This window comes from Euprymna scolopes, chromosome 12, assembly GCF_053919585.1.
Source record: "Euprymna scolopes isolate OS-2025 chromosome 12, ASM5391958v1, whole genome shotgun sequence".
Taxonomy (NCBI): Eukaryota; Metazoa; Mollusca; class Cephalopoda; order Sepiida; family Sepiolidae; genus Euprymna; species Euprymna scolopes.
Genome location: NC_136493.1, coordinates 78,894,692 through 78,919,078, shown reverse-complemented (window position 1 = coordinate 78,919,078; position 24,387 = coordinate 78,894,692). Strand labels below are relative to the sequence as shown.

Below are 24,387 nucleotides of genomic sequence, written 5' to 3'. Positions count from 1 at the left end.
AGCGGCCCTGGCAATGCCCTCGATGTAATTGTTCCAGCTCATGTTTCCTGTGAACGTTAGGCCAAGGAGCTTGAAAGACGTGCTCTCAGATAAAGAGTCGTTGGCCATTGTTATAGGTGGTAGAGAAGGTTTCTTGTAATTATTGAATGAAACCAGTTTAGTCTTGGCGGCATTGAACGTGACCATCCATTTTTGTCCCCATTCCACTACTGATTGGCAGTCATCCTCTAGTGTTTCTGCCATTACTTTAGATATATGTTCATTTGTTTTCCTGTCGTGCCTGCTATAGAGTGTGGTGTCATCAGCATATATACCCATCTCAAAGGCAATTTTGTCGGGGAGGTCATTTATGAATATCAGGAACAGTAGAGGTCCAAGGATAGATCCCTGGGGCACTCCCGCATTTATATCATATTGTTTAGATGTACGACCGTTGAGGACAACCTGGATTTTTCTCTTATCTAAGAAGGATTTAATTATGTTAAGTATTCTACCAGTGATACCGTATGATCTAATCTTCCTGAGGAGACCCTCATGCCATACCCTGTCAAAAGCCTTAGATATATCTAGAGCTACCGCTCTGCCCTCTCCCGCTTTGTCCAGTGAATGGTATATGCTTTCAGAGATTACAGTTAGGATGTCTGCTGTGGAACGGGCTTGTCTAAATCCATATTGTTGGTCGGTCAGATGTTTAGCATCTGTAAGGTGCTGGACTAGAGCATGGTTAATTAAGGTCTCAAATATTTTGGCAAAAAGTGGAGGAGGCTAATAGGGCGATAATTTAATGGGTCAGTTCTTTCGCCAAAATTCTTGAATACTGATACAACAGAAGCAGTTTTCCAACAGCCCGGAAAGCAAGCTTCATTAAGGCATTTGTTGTAGAGTTTGGAGAGAACTGGAGCTACTTCGGCTGAGCACTTTTTTAATAGCACAGCTGGGATGAGATCGGGTCCACATGCTTTTGAAGTGTCAAGGTTTTTTAAATTATTTGAAAATACAATTACAAACAGATAAGTTAAACTCTATTCATGGAAGTTGTTTAATTTTAGGTACACTGAGGAAGACCAGAAGTGGTTGTACTTGATTAAAAGTTTTTTTTTTTTAATTTTTTTATTTTTATTTCTTATTTTTATTTTTTTATTAGTTTTCACTCGCTATTATATAAGTTTCAGTTGTTTGTGTGTTTGTATATCCACTAAAAACTTATTATTTAACTGTATTTTATGGCCAGACAACACCCCTCCCGCTCCCCTGCTAGTCTATAGTATAAAGAGCAGTTGGTTGTGTGCATTTGTGTATGTCCAGCTAAAAAAACACCCTATACAACAAATACCACAAAGTTGGTATTTGCTTGATGGGCTTTGCTCTGCATAAATAATATCTAAAATTAAAAAAAAAACAAAAAAAAACAATTCTTTGACTTCCAGCCAGATTATATAATAAGTAAAGGGAACTAGCTTTGTTTTTTATTTTAATCAAGGAATTAATTCCCTTATGTCAGTTCATTCCTTGAGAAATCTATAGAAATGAGTTATGTATGTGAGGAATGGGCTGAGTGGAGAAGAAATATAAGTATCTTACACTTTTGCTCCGGGAAACGCTGAGTTGCCCTGCGAGTAAGTATATAATTTGTTATTCTGATGAGAATCTTTGGCTGTATTTGGTGTTGCTGTGTGCTGTAAACCTGTTAACATGCTAGATTTCATCTTTATGGCTGTTATCAGTATGAATTATTATGAACATCTTTCTTGCAGTATTAATTTATGAACTCAACAACTATTGACCAGCTGGTTGCATTATAAATTCTTAGGACTTTAGACCGTGCACTCTTTTTTCCGGTCGACCATTTGACTTCGCAGTGGAGAATTTTTTTTTTTTTTTCTACAACCTTTTTCTCATAGAGACGATTCTAGTAATTTTCTACTCTTATTATTTCTGTAGAAGATGCTCAACTGAGCTCCAATATCCCTATAAAACGTTCACAGCAAGAACATGTCTACCTACCACCACTGCAAAGAACTTTTCTTTCTTCCTCCATTATTTTGCATGTGTTGGACAGCTTTATGAAATTGACTCCAAAACTAATGTCTCTGGCCTGGTTTGTCATCTGTCTGGCTTGATGTTTAATCTATCTTTGGCCTGATTTGTTGAACTTTTTCATTCTTTTTTTTTTTTTTTTTTTCTTCATTGATTGTATTCCAACGTTTGTCTCCGTGGCATATCAACTCCTTTTAATCTGACAATATTGTATTGTCACAATTTTCTAGCCTGATGGAAAGTGCCTGGCACCTTTTGTAATGCCAACATCCTCAATGTATTTGTTCCAATTCATGTTGTGTGCAAATGTCAAGGTCAAGGAGTTTGAAAGATGTGTTGTCATAGCAATCAGTTGTTGAGAAAGTTTTTTTACTTGTATAACTAAAAATAAATCTGTTTCCTTCAATATTATTTTTTAATTATTTCATTATTTTGTAGAAGTGAAGATATTTATTTTGCTATCTAATTCATGTATGTGTTGTATGTATAGGCATGCATATATGTATATTAGATGGTTGCATGACAAAAACAATCTCTAAATATTCACAGAAACATTGCAGAGTTGTTGAATTGACATTGTCAGAGGCAAGAGAAATCCATAGATAGCTAAGAGAGAGATGAATGATTTGTTCAGTTAATTACAAATTACAGCTAATTGGAATAATTAGGAAAGTTGTTTTTTTTTTTTTTCAAACTTGATCCCAGAACTAAGGTATGTTTTAGCATGAATTTTGTGTTAAAATATCTATGGGAAAAATTAAGAAACCAAACATTGATTAACTCACATTTCATATAAAAGGTAATAGATTCCAATATTTTTCCCAATTCCGATACAATTTCTGATTCTGATTCTTTTTAAATATTTAACAATAGTTATTTATTCCTGATTACCGTAAAAACATGTGTTAAATATGCAGATATTTTCTCAAACATAAAATATACTTGTGGGGTGGGGATAATCTATAGATTTTAATTTTACTGCTAATTTAAAATCAATAAATATTTATTTTATCATTATCAGCAGTGGAAGATTTTGCTTTAAACAAAATCAAATAAAAAAGACAATGAAAAGAATAATTTTTGGCATTAGAAAATAAGCACAAATTTTTCTGATTCCGATACCCTAAAAAGTTCTGATTTTTCTGATTCATCGTCCCAACACTAATAGATAAGCATCATTGTGTGTGTCGATGAATATTTCAGCCCAAACAAGGACAGTGTCACTTTGATGTAGGGGGCTACTATCAGGCACAGAAGTTGCAGGGATACTATGTAGGGAGTTGAGCAGCAAGATGTCTGTTCACATTACACTTGAACTTCTGCATGTCAGTACAGTTGGGAAAACAGGAACCCAGAAGTGAGTGTAACAGTTCTGAGGAAGAAACTATTAGAGTAGAAAGTTTTCTTACATCTAGGGATCTCTACTGTGCAGGGGTGGGATTTTGTTGATTTTCAGGTTTGTCAGGGGTATTTACATGAAGGGGATACAAGGGCTTATAGTTCATCCGATCATCCACCATTAAAATACTTGTAGAACAGCAGAGGAATGCAACATTTTGTCGAGGGGACAGAGGTTGAAGCATGGATGACAGTTCAGGACCTATTAGATTGATGACTCTCTTTTGGACCCTGTCCAGGAGCGAGAGACTAGTAGCAGATGCACCAGCCCAAATGTAAAACAATACTCCATACATGGACGAATTGTAGAGGTACAGGGTACTTTCAGGCCTAAGTAACTTTCTGGCACGTTAGAGAGAGCCTATCTTCCTCGCAGCAGCTCTGGCAATGCTCTCAATGTATCTGTTCCAACTCTTGTTCCCTGTGAACGTTAGGCTGAGGAGTTTGAAAGAAGTTCTTACAGGTAATGTATCTTTAGCCATAGCTATTGTGATTGAGGTTTCTTGTAATTATTGAAAGAAACAAGCTTAGTTTTGGCAGCATTGAATGTGACCATCCATTTTTGTTCCCATTCCACTACAGATTGGAATTCTTCCTCTAGTGTTTCTACTATTTCCTTGCACATTCAATGTAATAAATTCTATGTTTTTATTTTATTTTTAATTTACTGCAAATTCATTTCATGTCTTCTCGTTTTTTCCAACAGGCCAACATGATGATCTTTCTCCAGTAATTGAGGCCATGTTGAAAACATATAATTGCGCAAATCCATTTTCTACAGAGAAAATCATTCTCGTTCAGTTTTTCTTGCATCTTATGGAAAAGCAGAGGAATTTTTCTTTGCAGTGAGTATTTTTGTTCGATCGACCACCACCATCATCATATTTGGTTTAATGTTTACATGCTGCTATTTATTGAACAACTTTTAGAAATTGACTTCCAAACTAACCTATCTCTGGCCCAGTCTTTATTCATCCCTCTTTCTCTCAAGTCCATTCCTATCACTCCGTTGTCTTCCTTTGTGAACTCTTCTACATGTCTGAACCCAAGAATTCTTATCCATTATTTTTAACATTAACATGTCATCAAGGTCTCTTGTTCTGTGCAAAAAAAAAAGTTTGTTTTTAGACTATTACATTTAAAACCTATAAAAGCGTAGGCAGTAAAAGAAAATTGTTAATTAGCAAACAATATTTTAGTCTTTAGAGTGGGGATCACTTTCATATATAAATTTTACGTAAAACGATCACCTTCTACAAAACCAAATAGCATTTTAAGGTCATCATTTAAAGTTAAATTGATGCAAAATTGATACCCCACTCTAAAGTCTGAAATATTCTTTCTTTCTAATTTGTCACTTGTCGTTTGTATCTAACGATCTGCAAAATAAAAGGCTTTTTTAGACGTAATATAGCGTGCATGACTTGATAATAACATAGTTTAAAATTCTGACGCTCCAATGTTAAAAATCAATTTAAAAATTGTAATGACTGCACATATTACTTGCCTAAAAAGTGTCTGTGTGTTGTGTAGGAATCGACTGCTTAATAACGAAATAAAATTTAAAAAAAATGGCAACATTCAGGTGATTTTGTTTTCAATGGAAGCACTAACGCTGAATCTCATTGATCGTATGCAGAGTAGACTATTTATAGAATGGGAAGCTCATTTTTCAGGAAGACGAGCTGTACATACATGCTAAATTGAAGCGGGACATGTTGGAAGCTGAGAGAACAATGAAGTTAAGAAAGCCTTGAGTGTTAATTTTGGGGAATTTCCATTTGAAATTCTTAAAAAAGATAAAATTATTTTTCATGAAGTTGTAAATGATCCAGTTGCTAGCGCTTGTAGCAGTATCAGCCGCATGACCCACATATGCAAATGACTGAGCCAGTGTGTGAGGTGACATCACAGTGGTGGAAGAGAAAGAAAAGTAGAGAAAAAAGGATACATGTGAACGGCAAGTAAGAGGAACACTCATGTGTGCGAGAGGACCGCCAAAGCATGCCGTCATGAGATGAATGTGTGGTCAAGTGAAGGCGTGAGAGACTTTTAAAGTATGTGTTCGACATGGCAGAGTTTTATCAACTACATGGTGAACTAAGAGACTTTTAAAACGATATGCAATGCATTGTTAAAAAACCACTGGTAATAAATACCTTTCATCAAAACTAAAAAAAAACTGAATTGAATTTCTTTCCTTTTTTTGTTCCTTTGCAACTGTTTTGGCTACAACGTGTTGGGTCCAAGTGTAACACCACTGTTTAAGATTAATGACTACATTACATTGCTAGATAATTACAATCCTAGCATGGAAAAATTAACACAGGCACTTTTCTTCTTATGTTAAGAATGGTTTTCTAGATTTGCATAAGGTTGATTTTATTTTGATATAAACATATGTACTATATATTTTCGATATAAATATATATCTATATAATTATAAAACTCAGATGACCTTGTAATGGGTGTTGTAACCCAACATCCGGTTTACGACTTCCAGTTGCGCATAAGCAAATAATCAACGCGACAATAAAATGTATTGCTTTACTGTGTACGTTTTCAGTATCCCAATTGTTTTTTGTTTTTTTTTCGCTTTTAAATTATCCAAATAAACAATTGTTAATACTTTCTGCATTTTTTTTTTTTTTTACATCGTTCATTTTTATATTACGTTTTAGTTATTTTAATGCAATTTTGTTACAAATAAATCTACTTTGACCCGTTAACAACCATAAGAGCATTTTACAATGGCGATTTACCCACCGTCTTCATTTTACATTTACCTATAAGTTTGGCAAACCACTTATAATTCAATGGCTGTAAGTTTTTTTTTTTTTTTTTTTTTTTTTTAGATAAACAATTATAAACAGAACGACTCATAGAAATCTATCTATATTCTTTTTTCATTTTAATATACTTTCATAGAAATGTTTCTGCTATGTCACAAAAACTATTTTCTTTACGTCATAAGTGTCACGCTCATACATTAATTCCATAGCTAATATAACCTACTGACCCAGCGGGTCACAGGTAGTCTAGTACTATATATAGTTTGCGTGAATTTTGTATATATATATATGGTCCTTTTTAACCTAACAAGTAAGTACATGATAAAGTTTTTATGCAGTTTTCATTTTTAGATATAAGGTTAATCTGTAGAAGCTCTATTTTTGTTAGAATGTCGTAAAAAGGATTAAAATTTGTTCCAATTTAAAGAATTTTGTTTTGTGTTGTTTGACTTATATTTTTGTGCATTAATTGCGACTCGTTTCTAAGAACGAAACAATTCTTTATGAAGTTGTAAACGAGCCATTTTTATCTTATTACAGTGTCAGTATGTAATGACAATCCTATTATAGGTTTGAAATAATTTCAATGAATTTAAGTTTTTAATAATTTTTTGTTTCAAAATCACTTTTTTTCTTTTCTCAGTGATGTATATGACCGTTTTCTGTCCACGTTGCCTAACCTGTTGGTCGAAATGGTAACAAGTGGTTGTAAATCTGGAAGTGTAAGCCGCAAAGAAGTGCAGCCAATCCTGTGGGCCATTAAGCAAGCTAGTTGTCAAAAGACGACCAGTCTACTAACCCATCTACAAGCAGAACTTGTTAACATTTTCAGTAAGTTCACAATTTGACCTTCCACCCTCAACCAACAAAATTTTGTAGTCGATAAATGGAGTTTTCAGATAAAAAACAATGGTTTCATCTGATTTTTTTTGTCAATCCTAATAAATTACAATGTTAACTTTCAAATTATGCAGTCGAAATTACCTGAATATTACTGAATTATTAAGAAAAAACAACTTTGTGTTAGCAGGTGAAAAATTACGGCCATCTTGTTTTTATAAAATAAATCGAAATGGAGAACTACCTCCCTTTTGAACTGTGTTGTGTTTTACATAAGCAAATATAATCGTTTTCTTTGAATTCTATTTTCTTTAATAATTTTCTACCTTATCGATTTTCATAATTTTTTAATATAATCATCTTAAAAATACAAGGAATACATAGATACCATTGTTTTCATGTGAAATTTAGTATTATGGTTTCTGAAATTTCGTTCTGATAGTGTAGAAGCACTGACATCTTCATATTAGAAGGTAGGAGATCTATGGCTTGACATTTAGAGTTTGTAAATTTTAAATATATTAAGTTTTTTTTTGTTTTTTTTTTAAATTAAAATACTTGATAATTTTCCATAATTTTTAGTGTACACAAATATTTTTCACTGATAAGTAAATATATCCATAAGTTTTCCTGTTACTATATTTTTTTTTATAACTTTATATAATTTTTTTTATATTGCATGTGTCTCAATAAAAATAATCATGAAATGATTTACTTTCACTAGGCATAAATCTCGAAGCAATCTTCAATACATAAACTGTTATTTGCAGGAATGAGTGGTTAACTGTGATTCATGATCGAATGCATTCAGGTGTGGAAACTTGTTTGATGATTTCAAACTCTTCAAATCAATGGACTATTATTTTTCTTTGCAATTCAACTGAATAACAGACAAGGCTGAGCGCATTTAATTTGCATGTTTTAGCGATGGAAATGATATTTCAGGCATAAGCCTAATGGACTGGCTGAGCACATCTATAGATATTAGACACATCTAAAAAACAAAACTAAAATCAGAGATTTTTTTTGTGCTTGTGCAGAATTGTAACAGAGCGCGTATAAAAATAGCAGCAGCAGCTGAAAGATGGATGGCAAGTGATTATATTAGCAACAGGAGTAACGTTTAAATGCATATACAAATTGGCAAGTGTGTTCAGGCTTGCATTTCAAGAAAGAAAAAGGACACCATAGTACAAAAATGATTACAAGAAAGAAAAACAGGTTCTTGGGCAAAAAAAAAAATGAGTTTTCATTAAACAAGGCCGATAACCATTAGTCACGTGCTCTCGTGTAATGAATGAATGCGTGAATGTAGGATTGACATGAAATTCGTAAAGATAAACTAAAATGACCGAAAAATGGGCTGAAATGACTTAAATAAATAAAAAGTAAATGACTTAGAATGACTTTAATGAACTTAAGGATGAATTGAATGACCTTAAGAATGACTTGAATGCTTAAAAAATAACAGGAATCCTTCAAAAACAACTTGAATAATATGGAGAATGATTTGAATGGCTTTCAGACTGACTAGTTGTAAAGTGGGTGATCATTTTACATTAAATTAATACAGAAAAGTGATCACCCACTTTATATCACAAAGTTACAAACATGAGTACAGCATAAAACATGTATGATTGCGAGACATCCTATTTTCATTAATTGTTTTTTGTCATTTTTCGTTACTACAACATGACCATTCAGTAGATAGTTGTGTCAGGATGATTAATCTGAATTGGAGAAAATCAGAAATTTTTTGCAGTATTGGAATCTGAAAAAATTGTGCCTGTTTTCTGATGCCAAATTGTCTTTTATCTTTTTTTATTTGATTTTGTTTATATCAAAATATTTCACTGCTGGTGGTAATAAATATTTATTCTAAACTACTAGTAAAACTAAAATCTATAGATCAGCCCCCCCCCCCCCCATGTGTTTTTACTTGAGAAAATATATGCATAATTAACATTTCTTTTTACAGAAATCAGGAAAAAATAACAATTTTATAGTTAAATATTTAGATATTGGCATTGGTAAGAATATTGGAATTGTCCCATCACTAGTAAGAAGAACAGAAAAGGATTTATTGAAGGATGTAGTTTGTAGTTTTATCGGCTTAATTTATTCCATATGATAAACCAACTTATCTCCCTTATTTTGACTTTCATTATTTCAAAAAAGAAAATGGTGAATCGTTTTTGTAAAAAAAAAAAAAAAAAATAGTTCAAGCAGATTTTCTGCTCAATCATATTGTTTGTAATTTTTGAGATTTTTACTCATTTTGGAATGGCACATAATTTCATAATAGTGTTTTTGGTACTTATTCAGAATTACACTTATTTAGAAAAATCTTTATGGTGTACTTACTTGTCACGGCATAAAGATGTTCTATTCCAAAAATCAAAAAGATTGATCAATTTTTTTTATTTTACGTAAATCAAATTTCACGGTTTTTACTGATTACGTAACTTAAAGACTAAACTAAAAGAAATGACCAAGTTAAGTTGTCCTCCTTTGAATTCACTCAAAACTAGTGTATGGTTTCTCTCATCGTACACGTCATAAAATTTGATTTTCTTAAAAAAAAAAAAATGTGATCAAATTATGCGATTTTTGGAATATGCCATCTTCATTTCATGACGTGTATGTACATCATAAAAACTTTTCTGTATTTTCTCTACTTAAAATTTTTTATCATAAGTGCAAATCTAAATAAGCACTGTTTTTACTTAAAATACATGTTTTAGTCAATTATAATGCACAAGTACTGATAATTTGAAAGAAACTTTTTTCAAAATTTTCTGTTGAATAATCAATTAATTTGTTTAGTTTTCTTTCTAATCTGATTTTAATCTGATAAATTTTCATTTCAAATTTACTTTTTTCAGAGTTAGTTCCTATGGTTGAGCCAAGTCTTCAACATGATATCCTTGAAATAATGTATCGTTTGGATCACTTCACAGCTGAACAGATGAACAAGTTTATCTACCTTAGCCGTAATTCCGAAGTGGCTGTTGAAAAAATTGGCTTTGTTCTTGAAATCTTACAACACAGGTGGGTCTTTCGTTTTTTAAACAGAAGTGACAGTTTTTTGTAACCTGTCCCCCCCCCCCGATGAATGCTATTAACCCAATTTTTAGATAAAGCAGTTCTATCCATGCTGCATTGAGCACTTTTCTGATAGCAGGTTTTCATGATAATCAATTAATCCGACATTGCTTTATGACAAGTGAACTATACAGAAACTTTGAAGTCCATTCTTAGTTGAACAAAAACAAAAAAAATCAAACATGATCATCTATTTACATAATTTTTGGAATATGACACCTTATGACACTACGTATATCAAAGATTTATCTGTATTTTTTATTTTTTTTTTAATTGAATTCTAAATAAAAAAAAAAATTATCAGCACCTTTCTATTTCATGTTTTTTTATTGTTGATTGGGCGTATTTGCCTTTTCAAATTAGATTTAAATTGAGTAGAAATTGCAACTCCATCTTTCTGCTTTAGTTTTTGCTCAAAATTTTTCGTTATACACAAGAAAATACAGTAATGGTGGGTTCTTATTTCGTGACTGTTATGGGATAAGCTCATATTTCAAGAATAATGGGCTTATCCAGATACAATAAATGTAGTTACATTGAATATGTTGTGGGTAGTAATTCTTAGCCGTTATGACCTCCAGCATCATGACATGTATTTTCATAACATACTTTTACTAGTACACTTTTTGTTACTTATATCATGGTGTTTTACTTGATTATTGCTAACCTGCAAGGTTACAACACTGACTGATATTTTGATTTTATCTTTTTCTAACTAGATTGACTCGATCGGAAGCAACAACAGAAGAAATTGATCAATATTTCAGTCTTCTCTTCTCCATTGCACTTGGTGAGTTTGAAATAAAAATCCTATTTCTTTTCCTTCAAGAATAATAATAATCTAGTTTTACTAATATTTTTACACGGATGACAAAAGTTGAAATTTTGGCTCGGCTTAAAACCTATTTTTCAAGAACTCTGCCTCCAGCTATAATAATGATTTTGTCAACTTTGGTACCTTATAAATTTGAATACCTTAAAACATTTCTCAGCAGTGGTTCTCCTAAAATTTTATGGTTCTATACAAGAGATTTGTAAGAACAAGTAAAATTTCATTTTGTCATTTTAACATTTGTTAGTAAAAGATAAATGATGCAGCAATTATCTCTCTTTGTTCTGTTTACATGTTCTTTTTTTAAAATTTTTTACATGTTTTTTTTACATGTTTTTTGTTTTTTATAATTTTTTTTTACATCGTTTTTATGTTATTTTACATGTTATGTTTTTACATGTTTTGGTTTTTACATGTTTGTATATAAGTTTTAAGACATGTTTTTTATATACATGTTTTTATACATTTTTAATACTTATTTTATTAATATTTTTAATACATATTTTGGTACTTGTTTAATTTAATCAAGACATTGAAAAAATGAAAATATTGAAAAAAGAATATAGTTTAGTACCCATTATGGAATTAAGTTCTCATAAAAAAAATTTCACTTGATTTGATCAAGTATTTTTTTATTTTTATTTTTTTTTTTTTTTAGAGGAAAATCAAATTTTAATGCGATCGATCATATCTGCCATCTTGCTTATTTTGTGGATGAGGAGGGGGTGCCTTTAAAGGAAAAAGGAATTAACAAAGGACAGAAAAACTGTAAAATAAATGAAGAAAACTAAAATATTTATCTAGGTATTTTTTCTACCTATGTTTCAAAATAATCTTGTCAAATTTTGACAAACTTTAAACGGTAATGGGGTTATGTCCCTTAGCGACTCCCCCCCTCCCCCGTCCCTTCCTCGTTTGCTAAAAGGCAAGATTGGCGATATACAATCAATAACGGGTACATACAATATATTTTTTTCACACTATTTTCATTTTTTAATGTCTTGATTAAATTAAAAAACTACCTATATTTTATACATGTTTTTGTTCATATTTTTTAGACATATTATTTACTTAGGTTTATTTTTTCATGTTTGAAGTTAGAATGGACTGTACTATTTTTTATATAGGATTTTCAAGTTAAATTCAATTTTTACAGTATCCTTTTTTTTTTTTGTTTGTTTATTAGCTGAATTAACAGACTAGTTAACACCATTACTCTCTGTGTTCAAAATGGGTTTCTAAAAAATGTTTTAATTTCAGTTCAGTTTGGATTCTGCAGCAGTACCTTAGAATGCTTGATGTGGATAAATATCTATGGTCAAGAGAGAAAAATATTTTCTTGTATTTAATTATAAATAATGGATAACGCATTATGCAAGATGTCCCGGGTCACCACAAATTTAAAAAAAAAAAATCTGTTTTTTTATTTATTCATTTTATTTTTTATTTTTTTTTTTATTTTTATTTTTTTTTTAAGTACAATCTTCATATGGCACATGTCAAAATCTGAGCTTACTCAGATTATCAGTTTACAAATTACAGTTATTGAAGTGAAGTTGATGTTGCAAATTTTCAAAACCATATAAAATTCAGAATTTCATATGTTGATAAAGCATTGCTTGCTGATGGTAAAAAAATACTGTTCAAGGAAAGCAATGGTTTGATAAGTTTTATTTGGACTCTGCTCTGTTAGAAATAACAGTTAAGAGGGGGTATGCTAACTTTAAATGTGGTAATACAGACACAAAAGATAGTGAACACCCAGGTTGCTCAAATTTGGTGGTAGTTCTGGTGAACAATTAAAAAAGTCCACAATCTCGTTTTGGTATCGAGCTGTTAGTGAAACATTGAAACAAATGTCTCGCCTTAGAAGGAAACTATGTTGATGAATAAAACAACAAAGTTTGCATAAAATTTGTTTTATAAATTAGGCCCAAATTTTATTGAGTGATGTGTTAAATATATAATTACATTTTTTTTTATTAACTGTTAGTATACGTGATATATATATTTTTTTTTGTTTCTTCTCTAGGCAAGAGTCAGAAAATTTTGTCTATCTTACCTGGTCAGTGCGAACCTGATCTGACATGCACAAGTGGACCAACCGTGATGTTTTCTGCTGAACCTGACACAGATTCTCGACATTGTGCGATGGTTAAAGTAAGTTTATTTGTTTTTATTGAACTTGAAAACTGAAAATCTGAAATTCTTTTTGACACCAATTTCACATTATTTCATCTTTTGTTTTAGCTGTTTTGTGACATATCCACCCTTTTGGGGTTGTTTAATGAGCATTTTTTTTCAGGAAATATTAATTATTTTTGAGGTTATTTATGCAATACAGACCTAATTCAACATTTTGTAAATTATTCATTGATTCATCTGCTTTTGTTTTATGGTGCATTTACATTTTATTTTCAATTAATGTCGAAAGTAGTAAAGATGCCTTTAATGTCTTGCTAATAACATACACCATGTTTTGAACAGTGAAAGGGAAATTTTTTACTTCTTCTGAAATAAATCTTAATATGCTTTCAAATTTGTAAAAAGATGGTAAATTGTTGATGCAAGATCTGTAGAATACAGTGGGTGATGAATGATTTTCAAGGGATATTTTGTGCAGTCATCATTCCTGCAAAAGAGACAAGAGATAGTGCTTATTTAGAACTTGATTAAAAAAAAACAAATTCAAGATCTTTATGATGTACACACTCGTCACAGTATGAAGATGTCATATTCCAAAAATCGGGTAAATTTATTTCATTTAATCTTTTTTTTTAAGAAAATCAAATTTTACGATTTTAGCAGTTAAAGTTTAAATTAAAAACAAAATCTCTGTAGTTTAATTGAATTGCCGCATTTAAATTTTGACAAAACTTCAAACAATATGGCGATTCCCCCCCCAGCTTTGTCTTTGCTTCCTCATAAAATTTGATTTTCATAATTAAAAAAAACTAGTGATGGGACAATTTCAATATTTTTCCCAATTCCGATACAATTATAAAGTTTTTGTGTGCTGGGGGTTGGATTACCGCAAAAACCCATGTAATTTTCAGAAATAAAAAAAAAAACTACATTTATGGATTTTAGTTTTACTGGTCATTTAAAATCAATAAATATTTATCATTTCATTGTTAATACAAGCAGTGAAAAGATAAGTTTTAAACAAAGAAATAAAATCAATTAAAAGAATCGTTTTGGTCATTACATTAAGTGAAAGTAAATGGGTCGACCACAGTTGAGAGCAACCCAAAAGTTTCCTTTTTCCTTAGAGAATGTTGCGCAATTATTGGCAACAATGATACCAACTTATGTTGTAATTGTAAAAACTAATTGCCCAATAATGAATAAATGCTTAAACAAAATTATTTTCACAATTATTGACAAGATCTCTTATTCTGACTTTAGTTTTTCTAACTAAAAGATAACGCTTTATTGATTGAATCCTATTCTGAGCAAACAAAAGAGCAGCAGCAGTAAAAATGATTGTTGTAAAATACTCAATTTTGATTGGTTAAATACTTTAATTTTAATTGGTTAATCAAATTGCTGCAACTAATCAGAAACGGTCATCCTGTGAACCGAGTACCTGTTAAATATTTCTATATAAATGAGAACCCAAGCACACCCAAAAGGAAGTAAGTACTACAGTTTGCTAAACAGATCCTTGTCAGTTGAAACACAACTATTCTGACACTAGCAAACAATCCAAATTACCCCTGGCTGTCTAGCCAAGAATTCTCAACAAAGTCAATCGTGGCCATTGATATGCTTACCTGGCCTTTGGGGCTGAGATCAAAGTGTAGTATCTATTCTTCCTATTCTGAATAACTCCAATCTATCAAATATTTTTTCAAAACTCAATCCACTATTGCCAAATGGATAATCCACAACTCCATTAGCATCAACAAAGTGAATCGATAATCAAAAAGATTCAGAAATATCTCCTTTCTCTCAGTAGACAAGAGCTGCCTTTTTGCGATTAAGGTCCACGCAATATTATCTCAAAAATCAATGACTGAGAGTTATTGACACACTACGACTTTTATATCTGCTTCAAAACTCGTGTCAAAACAAAAGTCTTTATAGACAAAATCTTACCATTGAACAGATGATAATTTTACTCCAATACTATTAATGAAAAAAAGTCGAAAAGAACATTAAAACCAAATAAAATCATCTATTCATAAGAATGAATAATCTTGTCAATAATTTTTCTTTAAAAATAACGAACAAACACTACAATTGCTAGTATCATGAACGAAAGCTTTAAACATCTTCAGCAGACGTTTATTAGAAAATAAATAATTGATTATTACGATCAGTTAAAAGTTGATCCTGTATTTGTTTGTTTCTTATGTTTATTATTGATAAGCATGTGCTAACAAATACAGATTTATTAGTTTTAACATGTGTTTGGCTGCATATTTTATTGATGCGTGTGAATGGTAGACGTTGCGGGTGATAGCCGTCCAGCCGGGATGATGGGTAACAGAATTGAAAATATCCTTGGTTGGAGTCCAGGTAGCCGAAAGATGTTTTGTTTTTGTTTGAAATAAAATAATACCTCATTAAATGGGGTTCTGAGTGAGAGCATCTCACTTGATAAAATGAATGTCCAAGATTGTTTACAGATAAGCCCTTTTGGTTATAGTCAGCTAACCTACTTCCTAACTTCTAGTGTGGCTGCTTCTGGAAGTGGTAACAAGGCAAATCAGTTCCTTTGGCTTTTTTTTTTTCTCGCGTATATATCTCCCCTGTGCATGCACTTTTTTTTATTACGTTTTATTAATCATTCTTTTGTTTTTATTTAATAATCATTGCAAAAAATTTTCGGTCTTATTTTAATCAAGAATTATTGAAATTAGTTTTATTTTTTTAAAGAATTATTGAAAACACTTTCAAATATTTTCAAAACTATTTTGGGAATATTTGGTATTGAATACGTTTTTTTATGGTGTTTGAAATTTTGTTATTTTGATTTCAATAATTTTATTTTTAGAATTTCATAAACATATAAATTGAAATAAACTTTTAAGATGTGAAAAAAAAAACATTTTTATAATTTCATAAACATATTTCTTATAAAATTTCAAATAAAAACCTATTTTTTCATTTTGTTATTAAAAAATGCAAATAAAAACTAATTGTGTTTTTTTTTTTTTTTTTTTTCTATAATTTTGTGAATTTTTATTGTATATTTTTCAATATCATTTCTTTTATTTCAATGAATCGAACAATAAAAGTGAAGGAACTGATCCGTCTTGTCACCTCTTCCAGTAGTGCTACACCAGAAATTAGGAAGTATGTTAGCTCACTATAACCACACTTTTGAATGGACATTTGTCTTGCTGTTATCTCTAGTGGATATCTTGAAGTAGTCAGCTTCTTGGTGGTCGAATTGTGACTACTAACAAAGACCAGAATTAAGATTTCTAGTCAGAGGTAAAAAGATTCTAGAGCTAGCCTTTTGGGCAGGACATTTTTCTGAGGTTTGCAGTTGAGTCTGTGTACTCTCCAGGCAAGGTCGGCCCTTGAGACTCTTAGCTAAAGGATTGTGTTGATTGGATTTAAATTCTGGTTTAGTCAGGCTAAAGTCTCCTTTTGCAAGTCTACTCTTCATTCTAAAAAAAACAAGTACCATTTTAACGTCCAAAGAAAAATAAACCTTCAAGTTTTTTTAACTGTAGTTCTTGGTTTTTGTTTGGAGGAATCAAACAAAAACTTTGAATTGACACGAATGCATCAATCACGCTCTTTGCGGTGAATGCATATTCATATTACTAATATTAACACTATTACTAGAGAATATATTTATAAGATAAATCCCACCTGTCTGTTTAAATGTATGTATGTATGTATGTATGTATGTATGCCTAAAACTTTTGACAGAAGCGATGGATTTTCATGAGATCTGTATCATTTTAAAGCTGGAATCTTCGGATGACAAATATCGAAAAGTTGGCTAAAAACATTAATTTCTTCACCCTCAACTGAGCACTTATCTACAAAGAGGGGTCGCTTTTTTCGCCAATATTTTCGAAAGTCATCCCCTCTTTTCGATTGACTAGCCTTAATTTAAATGTTTGGCACTTCAAGTTTGGCAATGGATGCAACGGCAAAGACGTAATTTTTTTTTTTTTTTTTCACATTCTTTTCCTCTTTCGCAGTACGGATTCGAGCCTGTCTGCCTACTATCACTTTTTTTTTTTTTTTTTTTTTAGCTCAACACACCTCCACACACCCGGCAATGCCGGGCACTCAGGCTAGTTAGAAAATAAATGATTGAATATTACAATCAGTTGATCTTTTCTTTGTTCAGTATTAATCGTCGTATACAAACAAGAAAAAAAAAACACATTTACATTTGTAATGCAACACTACTAATTACATTGAATAAAATTGTTTGATGCTTATTTCTTCCCTTAATCTCTAAGTTACGTTTTGAAAAAGGGTAAATACAAAATTTAAAGGCGTTTGGCCTTTAAATTTAAAAAAAAAAAAGCCAATCTGACAACCCTTGACAAAAATTGAAGAGTGACCTTCCTTTGATGTAGTGATGTTTTTGAATGTTGCTATAATAATATATGGTCATTGTTGTAATGGTGTGAGAAAAGAACCCATAATTTTGAAATGCACCAGTTCTCCACTGAAGAAAGAAGTCAGTTATGTAAAAACAAAAAAAAAAAAGGAACATTTGAAGGAAACGGGAGGGGGGAGGAAAGAACATTGTCTATGGAGATGTGCTAGGAGTAAATTAAAGATGTCTCTTACAATGTGGATTTATTATTTGTATTGAACTATGTAGTACAATATTACTGTTTGAATATTTTTTAGTACTTATTAATTTATTTTATTTGGGTTAATTCTATATTTAAAATACAATAGGCACTATTTTCATAGAAATGTTAAACTCATATTTGCTGCATATTTTTATTCTGTCTTAAAAAACTAATTTTTTTGCACTATCCAGAAAAATATCAGCTTTATTTGTTGATTAAATATATTTTTCATCCTGTGGAATTTCCATGGGTCCTGCTAGTTGTTTAATATTATAACATTAAAAATTTACTTTCGAATATGGATTGCCACAGACAAAAATTTGATAATTTTCTAGAGTCAATAAAGATTATAAAACTTATTTTTTGTTTATATTTTCCTAGATGATCACATCACTGCTGACTCGTTGGCCCAATACAATACAAATGCATGCAATAATCAACACATTCATCAAAGATTTGCTTGTAAGTATTTCTTTTTTCATGTTTGTTTTTTACTTATTTAAATAGAATTAAAAAATTAATTTCATTTTAACACCCCCCCCTCCCAAATATCTTTAGAAAATGGTTTTAAAATTTGTTTAATTTCAAAAATTATTTTAAAGTTTTTTATGTTAAAATGTTTTTTTTGTTTTTTTTTTTAAATTTGCCATGGTTTAAAAAAATGCTATGAACTAAAAACTTTAAATTTAATTTTAAAACATTTTAAAAATAAGCAAACATGTAATCTCTTATAATAAATATCTATTGTGTGTCTGTTTATAACATAGAAAATATTTTATGAATTGAAAAAAAAAAAAAATTTTATGAATTATAAAAAAAAAAAATATTTTGTTTTATTCACAATTCGATGCTATGTGAGAAAGAGATTGTGGCACTTCTCCAGATTTATCTACAATATTAAAACTACCTAAAAAAAATAAAATTATTAAAATGACACAAATATTTTAATATGTATTTACGAGTTAATTCTAAAAAAAAAAAAAAAAAAGGCAGTGTACTAAAAATCATGCAAATTATCAAGTATTTTTTTAAACAAGAATAAAAAGACATTTTAACAGCAAAATGTCTCCTCTGCCATTTTCTGCTTATGTTAAGGTCAATGGGCAAGGGACATAATTGCACACAGTCGTCATAATAATACTTATTAGAAATCATTTACCAATTATATTTTATAAAAACAAAAATACTGGATGAATTTGCATAAATTTTTGTATATAATCTAACAGATACGTATGTAATAAAGTTTATGTATAATTACATCATTCTACCGATCCATTAGGTATCTCACTCCCGACTTGATTTTCTATCTGTATAAGAGCCAAATACATTCTAAAATGGAGTTCTGTCGGCATATCTTGGAAGGGGCTGCTGAGAGTACACTTTTCAGCCTTGACAGGGTATAAAACTGACTTTGAAATCTTATGGGAAATATCCTCTGCTTCCTAAAACCTCTTTCTCACAATAGAAACGTTGCGAGCCTATCTCTGTTCTATTGTCATTTTCATAGCAGGTGTTCGACTGAGATTCACTCTTTGTCCCCACCTCCGCACAACTATCGCAACAAACACTCATCTAACTACAACCATTTCCAACAGTTTTCCTTCCTCTCTATCTGTACCTGAAATGAAAATTCCATGAACAAACCTTTTTTTTCTAGAGCTGCCCATATATGGAACACGATACTTTTGTGCTCCAGAATTTATTTTTCTACATAGTTACCACCATTCTTGATGTACTTTTCATAGGAATTGAATGATGCATCTCTGCATCTGATGCACGTCCATGATAGAGGTTGCTCACACCATCAATATCTGCAACAAAGGTGAAGCTTCCATAACAATACTATTGCAATCCCTTTCAGTCCATTCAGATGAAATAAAAAAATAGGAGGCATTACTTTTAGAACACCCTTTCATACAAATAACCTGAATTGATTATTTACAGAAGTATTAACATTCTGAAGTTGATTCATACATAGAATAGTGGCACGGTCAAAAATATTGTTCTAGTTTAGGCACACAAAACAATTCCTAAATTTTGTTTATAAACTTTAAAATTTCACACAGAAACGTCTGTGATAACCATTTTTAAATCTATAATAATGGGCAGACAATGTCTACTTTGTAACCTTTTACATTTGAAAATGAATTTGCTCTATAGTCCCTGCATGAATGATATTTCTGACAAAGCAAGAAGAATTGCTGTTTTCTGGGTTGGGGTTCATTCATCTAACACATCGTTGACTAATTTTTGACTTTGAAATATTTTTTTAATTTCCTTAACTCCTTACATCAAGTGGTTTCATGTTTGTTCTGGAGTGATTTCCATAAAAAAATTAACAGATAAAAATATTTTTGGCTAGAACTAAAGTTAAACGTTCATTTGTGACCCCCCCCCCCCTCCCGGTACTTGTACAGTTTAATCAAACGTTAAAACATGAAAATCTTGAAAAGGTTATATTGTACGTATCCGTTTTGGACTGAAGATCTCCAAAAAAAATTTCACTAAATTTGATCGAGTAGTTTTTTTTTTTTTGTTTTTACAGTGGAAATAACATGTTTTTATGACAGCACGTAGGTAGACATCTTTGAATTTAAAAATTTTTGTTTGGATTTTTAGAACATGCCATGGGGAAATAACTCAGTTTAAAGCGCCGACACTCCCTCCCCATCTTTAATACTAACTTTTCTTTCTAAAAATTTAACCTTTTGCTCGGTATCAAAACAAATTGTTTTTTCACTGTAAAAAAAAAAAAAAAAAAAAACTTCATGAAATTAAGTGAAATTTTTTTTCAGAGAACTTCATTCCATAATGGATACGTACAATATATACTTTTTCGATATTTTCATTTTTTAATATCTTGATTAAACTGTACAAGTACTCCCCCCCCTCTACTTTTGATCACTCATTGTTTTATCAAAGAACCAGAAATGTTCTAAATTAAATTTTTTTTTTAACTTCAGGGACGCTATTCCATATTAACTGAAGAGACGGTGCTTGGTTTAATAAGCATTATACATGCTGCTGAAATTCACACATTGTATATACCAAAAGTTAGCGAGTTCATTGAAAACCTCTGTTATTATCTCCTGCAGCAACTGAAATTCATGAGAAATGTAACCAAAGACATGTGGAGTTGTACGCCCCTCAGGGATGAACTATGGCGCATAATAATCGCAGTCCTAAAGCTTCCTAGCCACAGAGTGGCTGAACTCCTCGCCGAAGGAATACACTCTCTATAACTGTGATGACATCTTGTTTTTATTGATGATTTGAACTTCTATAAATTCTTGCTATCATTATTTTCCATTGATGATGAATCAATTAAGGTGCATATTTATAACTTTTATGGATAATTGGATGAATCAGGCATATGTGATTGACGCATTCATAATGAATGCAGAAATAAAGAATTGTCCATTTTGTAAAACGTTTTTTTGGTTTTACGTTTCTGTGTTTTTGAGATCAGGATTGATTATTCAGATTATTTGGATTCTTCAGATTTTCATCTTGAGTGTTATTTTCAGTGTTTCGGTTGATGTAACCTTTCACCTTCTTCAGATGTATCTTGTCAAACTCAAGGAATCGACAAGGTTCTGTTTGAAATTCTATGCAGATTCCGGAGTTTGACAAGATACACCTGAAGAAGTTCGGAGTTTACATCGACCAAAGAATTGTACCAATAACACTAAAGATGAGAACAGTAGTCTGAAGACTTGAAATAATGTTTTTTTTTGTCATTTGTTTCCAGTAATGAAAGTATTTTCGTCTTAATTATTTCTTAAGAAATGTTGAATCATTAGGGTTGGTGATAATGGATTCTTCTGAACTCTATAAAATACTGAAATTTTCTAAATCATAAAATGTTTTTCTTAAGTAAAGATGAACAAGGCATGTTAAAATTTTTTTTTAATAACGAAATGAGTTAAAAAAAACAATTAATCTGGAGCATATCTAATATATATATATATATATATATATACACTAGCAAAAGTACCCGTCGTTGATTGGGTTCAAAAACAGCCTACAGAAAATGAACTCTGATTTATTAAAGTATGATAGGTTATGAAAAGGAAGGGTTGTAAAGAGATAGCTTCGAATTTAGGAGTATCAAAACCAAAGCAAAATATGATGAAAGTAAAAATAAAATAGATAAACCTCATAATTTATTATACCATACCTATTCACACTGAAACACTTATCACAGTATTCTGTGGATCTATATTAAAAAACCTTGTTAAACTTTGTGACATATTTCCATTCTATGGAGGTCAGGCGCGAACGAACACCCCATAATTTTATCATACCATATTTCTTCAAGTTGAAACATAATTATCAAAGTATACTTACGCAGATAGATATGAAAAGTCTTTATTAAAGTTTGTGCCTATTTCCATTCTATGGAGGCCATGCGCAAACGCAGACCCCACAATTTTATTATACAATCCCTATTTAAGTTAAAACATACTTATCAAAGTATTATGTACATCTATATCAAAACACTTGTAAACATTTTTTTTTTTAATTTTTACTAGGCGTGAACGCAGACCCCACAATTTTAATGAACCACCTTTCTGCCGGATCAAACATACCCATTCCTGTGTCTCGATACATCTATCATTATATGTAATCAGTTTTTTAAAATAGTCAATCATATAGGAGCCTATTCATGACCACACACACACAACTTTATATTATATACACACACACACACACGAGGGGCATGCAATAAGTAATGCCCCTGACCCACTTTCCATAGCAGTAAAGCAACGAAACTTGGCACAGTTATTAGTCTTTCTCTACATAGGAACCACCCAGAGTTATGCATTTCTCCCATCGTTTGATGCAGCTCTGGAGACCGTTTTTGTAGAACACCCCAGGTTGGTCCTCTAACCATGATGTAACTTTAGAAATGAAGGCTGAATCATCTGAGAAACACTTTCCTTTCAAAAACAACTTCATGGCTGGGAAGAGGTGAAAGTCAGAGGGTGCAAGGTCAGGAGAGTGGGGAGGATGGAGAGGATTTCATAACCACACGCCCGTGCTTCTGATCTGACGACATGTGAGTTGTGGACCGGAGCGTTGTCCTGCAGGAGGAGGGTACCTTTGCTGATCTGTCCCCGCCTCTTGATTTTGATAGCTTCCCTTAATTTCCTCAAAAGTGAAGCATAATAGGCTCCTGTAATTGTGGTACCCTTTGCCAGGAAATCTATCATCACTACTCTGGTCTCAGAAGACTGTGAGCATCATCTTGTGTAATCAGTCTTTTGAAAAACTTCATCTCCAAATTCATCCTCGAGCACTCGACGTGTTCTCGCTTCTGGAATGGTGTGAGCAACCTGGGAATCCATCTGGTAGACACCTTATGCATATGCAAATGGTCATGAATGATAGTTTCTACAGACCCTGTACTAATCTTGACATCTTGGGCTATTTGGCGAATAGTAATGCGTCGATCTTCCAAAATGGCAGCCTCAACTTGATGGACAGATGCTCATCAATGGCAGAAGGGGGGGGGGCGACCAGGTCTGGGAGCTTTTTCCACAGACTTCCGGCCATGTTTGAATTCATAATGCCAGCGTTTTACAAGGTCATATGATGGGGCATTATCACCATAAGTTTCTTTCATTTCATCAAAAGTCTTCTGTGGTGTACGTCCTTTCAAATACAAAAACCGGATCACTGCTCGACATTCAATAGGCTCCATTTCACATCTGACTCGGTTCAAACACCTGTAAAACAGAAACCACAATTAGTTTAGAGCTGTAATTTGCCACATAACCTGTAGAGATATAAATCATTGCACATGCAAAATTTCAGCTAGATCAGACAACTGGAAGTGGTTCAGGGGCATTACTTATTGCACACCCCTCGTGTGTGTGTGTATATATATATATATATATATATATACATTAGCAGGACGTTTGACATTGCCGATTGTAAAATATGCTTGAATATATTTTAATTTATACAGATTTCTTATTTATTACAGAGTCAATACTCTATTGATTATTATACTATATCCAATATCTAGTAATGATTTAAAAAGTGAAAAAAAAAAAAAAAATGACTTGGGTGCCATTACGTATATTTGAAACCAAAACCTGTAGCTCTCTAGTCTAATTCGTTACTGTCTGATCTAAGTCCATATGCATATGGAAACATAAAAGATAACGTTAACGGCATTTGTAGAAGTAACACGTTTAGTCAACTTATGCCTACCAACTTCCAATTTTTATCTTCTTAGCTATTTTTAATGACTAACTTCTTAGCTATTTTTAATGACTAAAGACCAAATCGAATTTGTTCCATAAGTCCAATCCCTTATAAATCAAGTTTAGAGTCTGTAGACCAAAAATTGACAGATTAGTTTGGTAGAGATTATTCTTCATACAGACAGACAAGGTCACTTAGGGATATGTGAAATGATTTTTTTTTTTTTTTTTCTTAAACGAGATTGTGTCTAATCAACACTGCTGGAGAGCTAGGAGATAAAAATACTGTTTTGCTTTTTCGTCCCTGAAACAATTTTTCATTGTAAACAACTGATCATTCTAACAAGACAGGGTAAATTCTTGGAAGCTTAACTAAAACGGTGATT

General features: G+C 31.5%; 1 protein-coding gene across 2 annotated transcripts in view; it reads left to right on the top strand.

Moving 5' to 3' along the window:
- Positions 1-21,220, top strand: part of LOC145291354 (testis-expressed protein 10-like) — a 55,382-nt gene extending 34,162 nt beyond the window's left edge. The window contains exons 8-14 of one of the 2 annotated variants that reach the window (XM_080137123.1): positions 4,142-4,280; positions 6,871-7,058; positions 9,953-10,118; positions 10,892-10,962; positions 13,037-13,164; positions 18,168-18,248; positions 20,750-21,220. In XM_080137123.1, the coding sequence (XP_079993249.1) occupies positions 4,142-4,280; positions 6,871-7,058; positions 9,953-10,118; positions 10,892-10,962; positions 13,037-13,164; positions 18,168-18,248; positions 20,750-21,028 (1,052 nt within the window). In that variant the 3' untranslated portion in view covers positions 21,029-21,220. The remainder of the gene's footprint in view (positions 1-4,141; positions 4,281-6,870; positions 7,059-9,952; positions 10,119-10,891; positions 10,963-13,036; positions 13,165-18,167; positions 18,249-20,749) is intronic. The other variant, XM_080137124.1, reaches the window with a different exon arrangement.
- Positions 21,221-24,387: the final 3,167 nt, after the last annotated feature.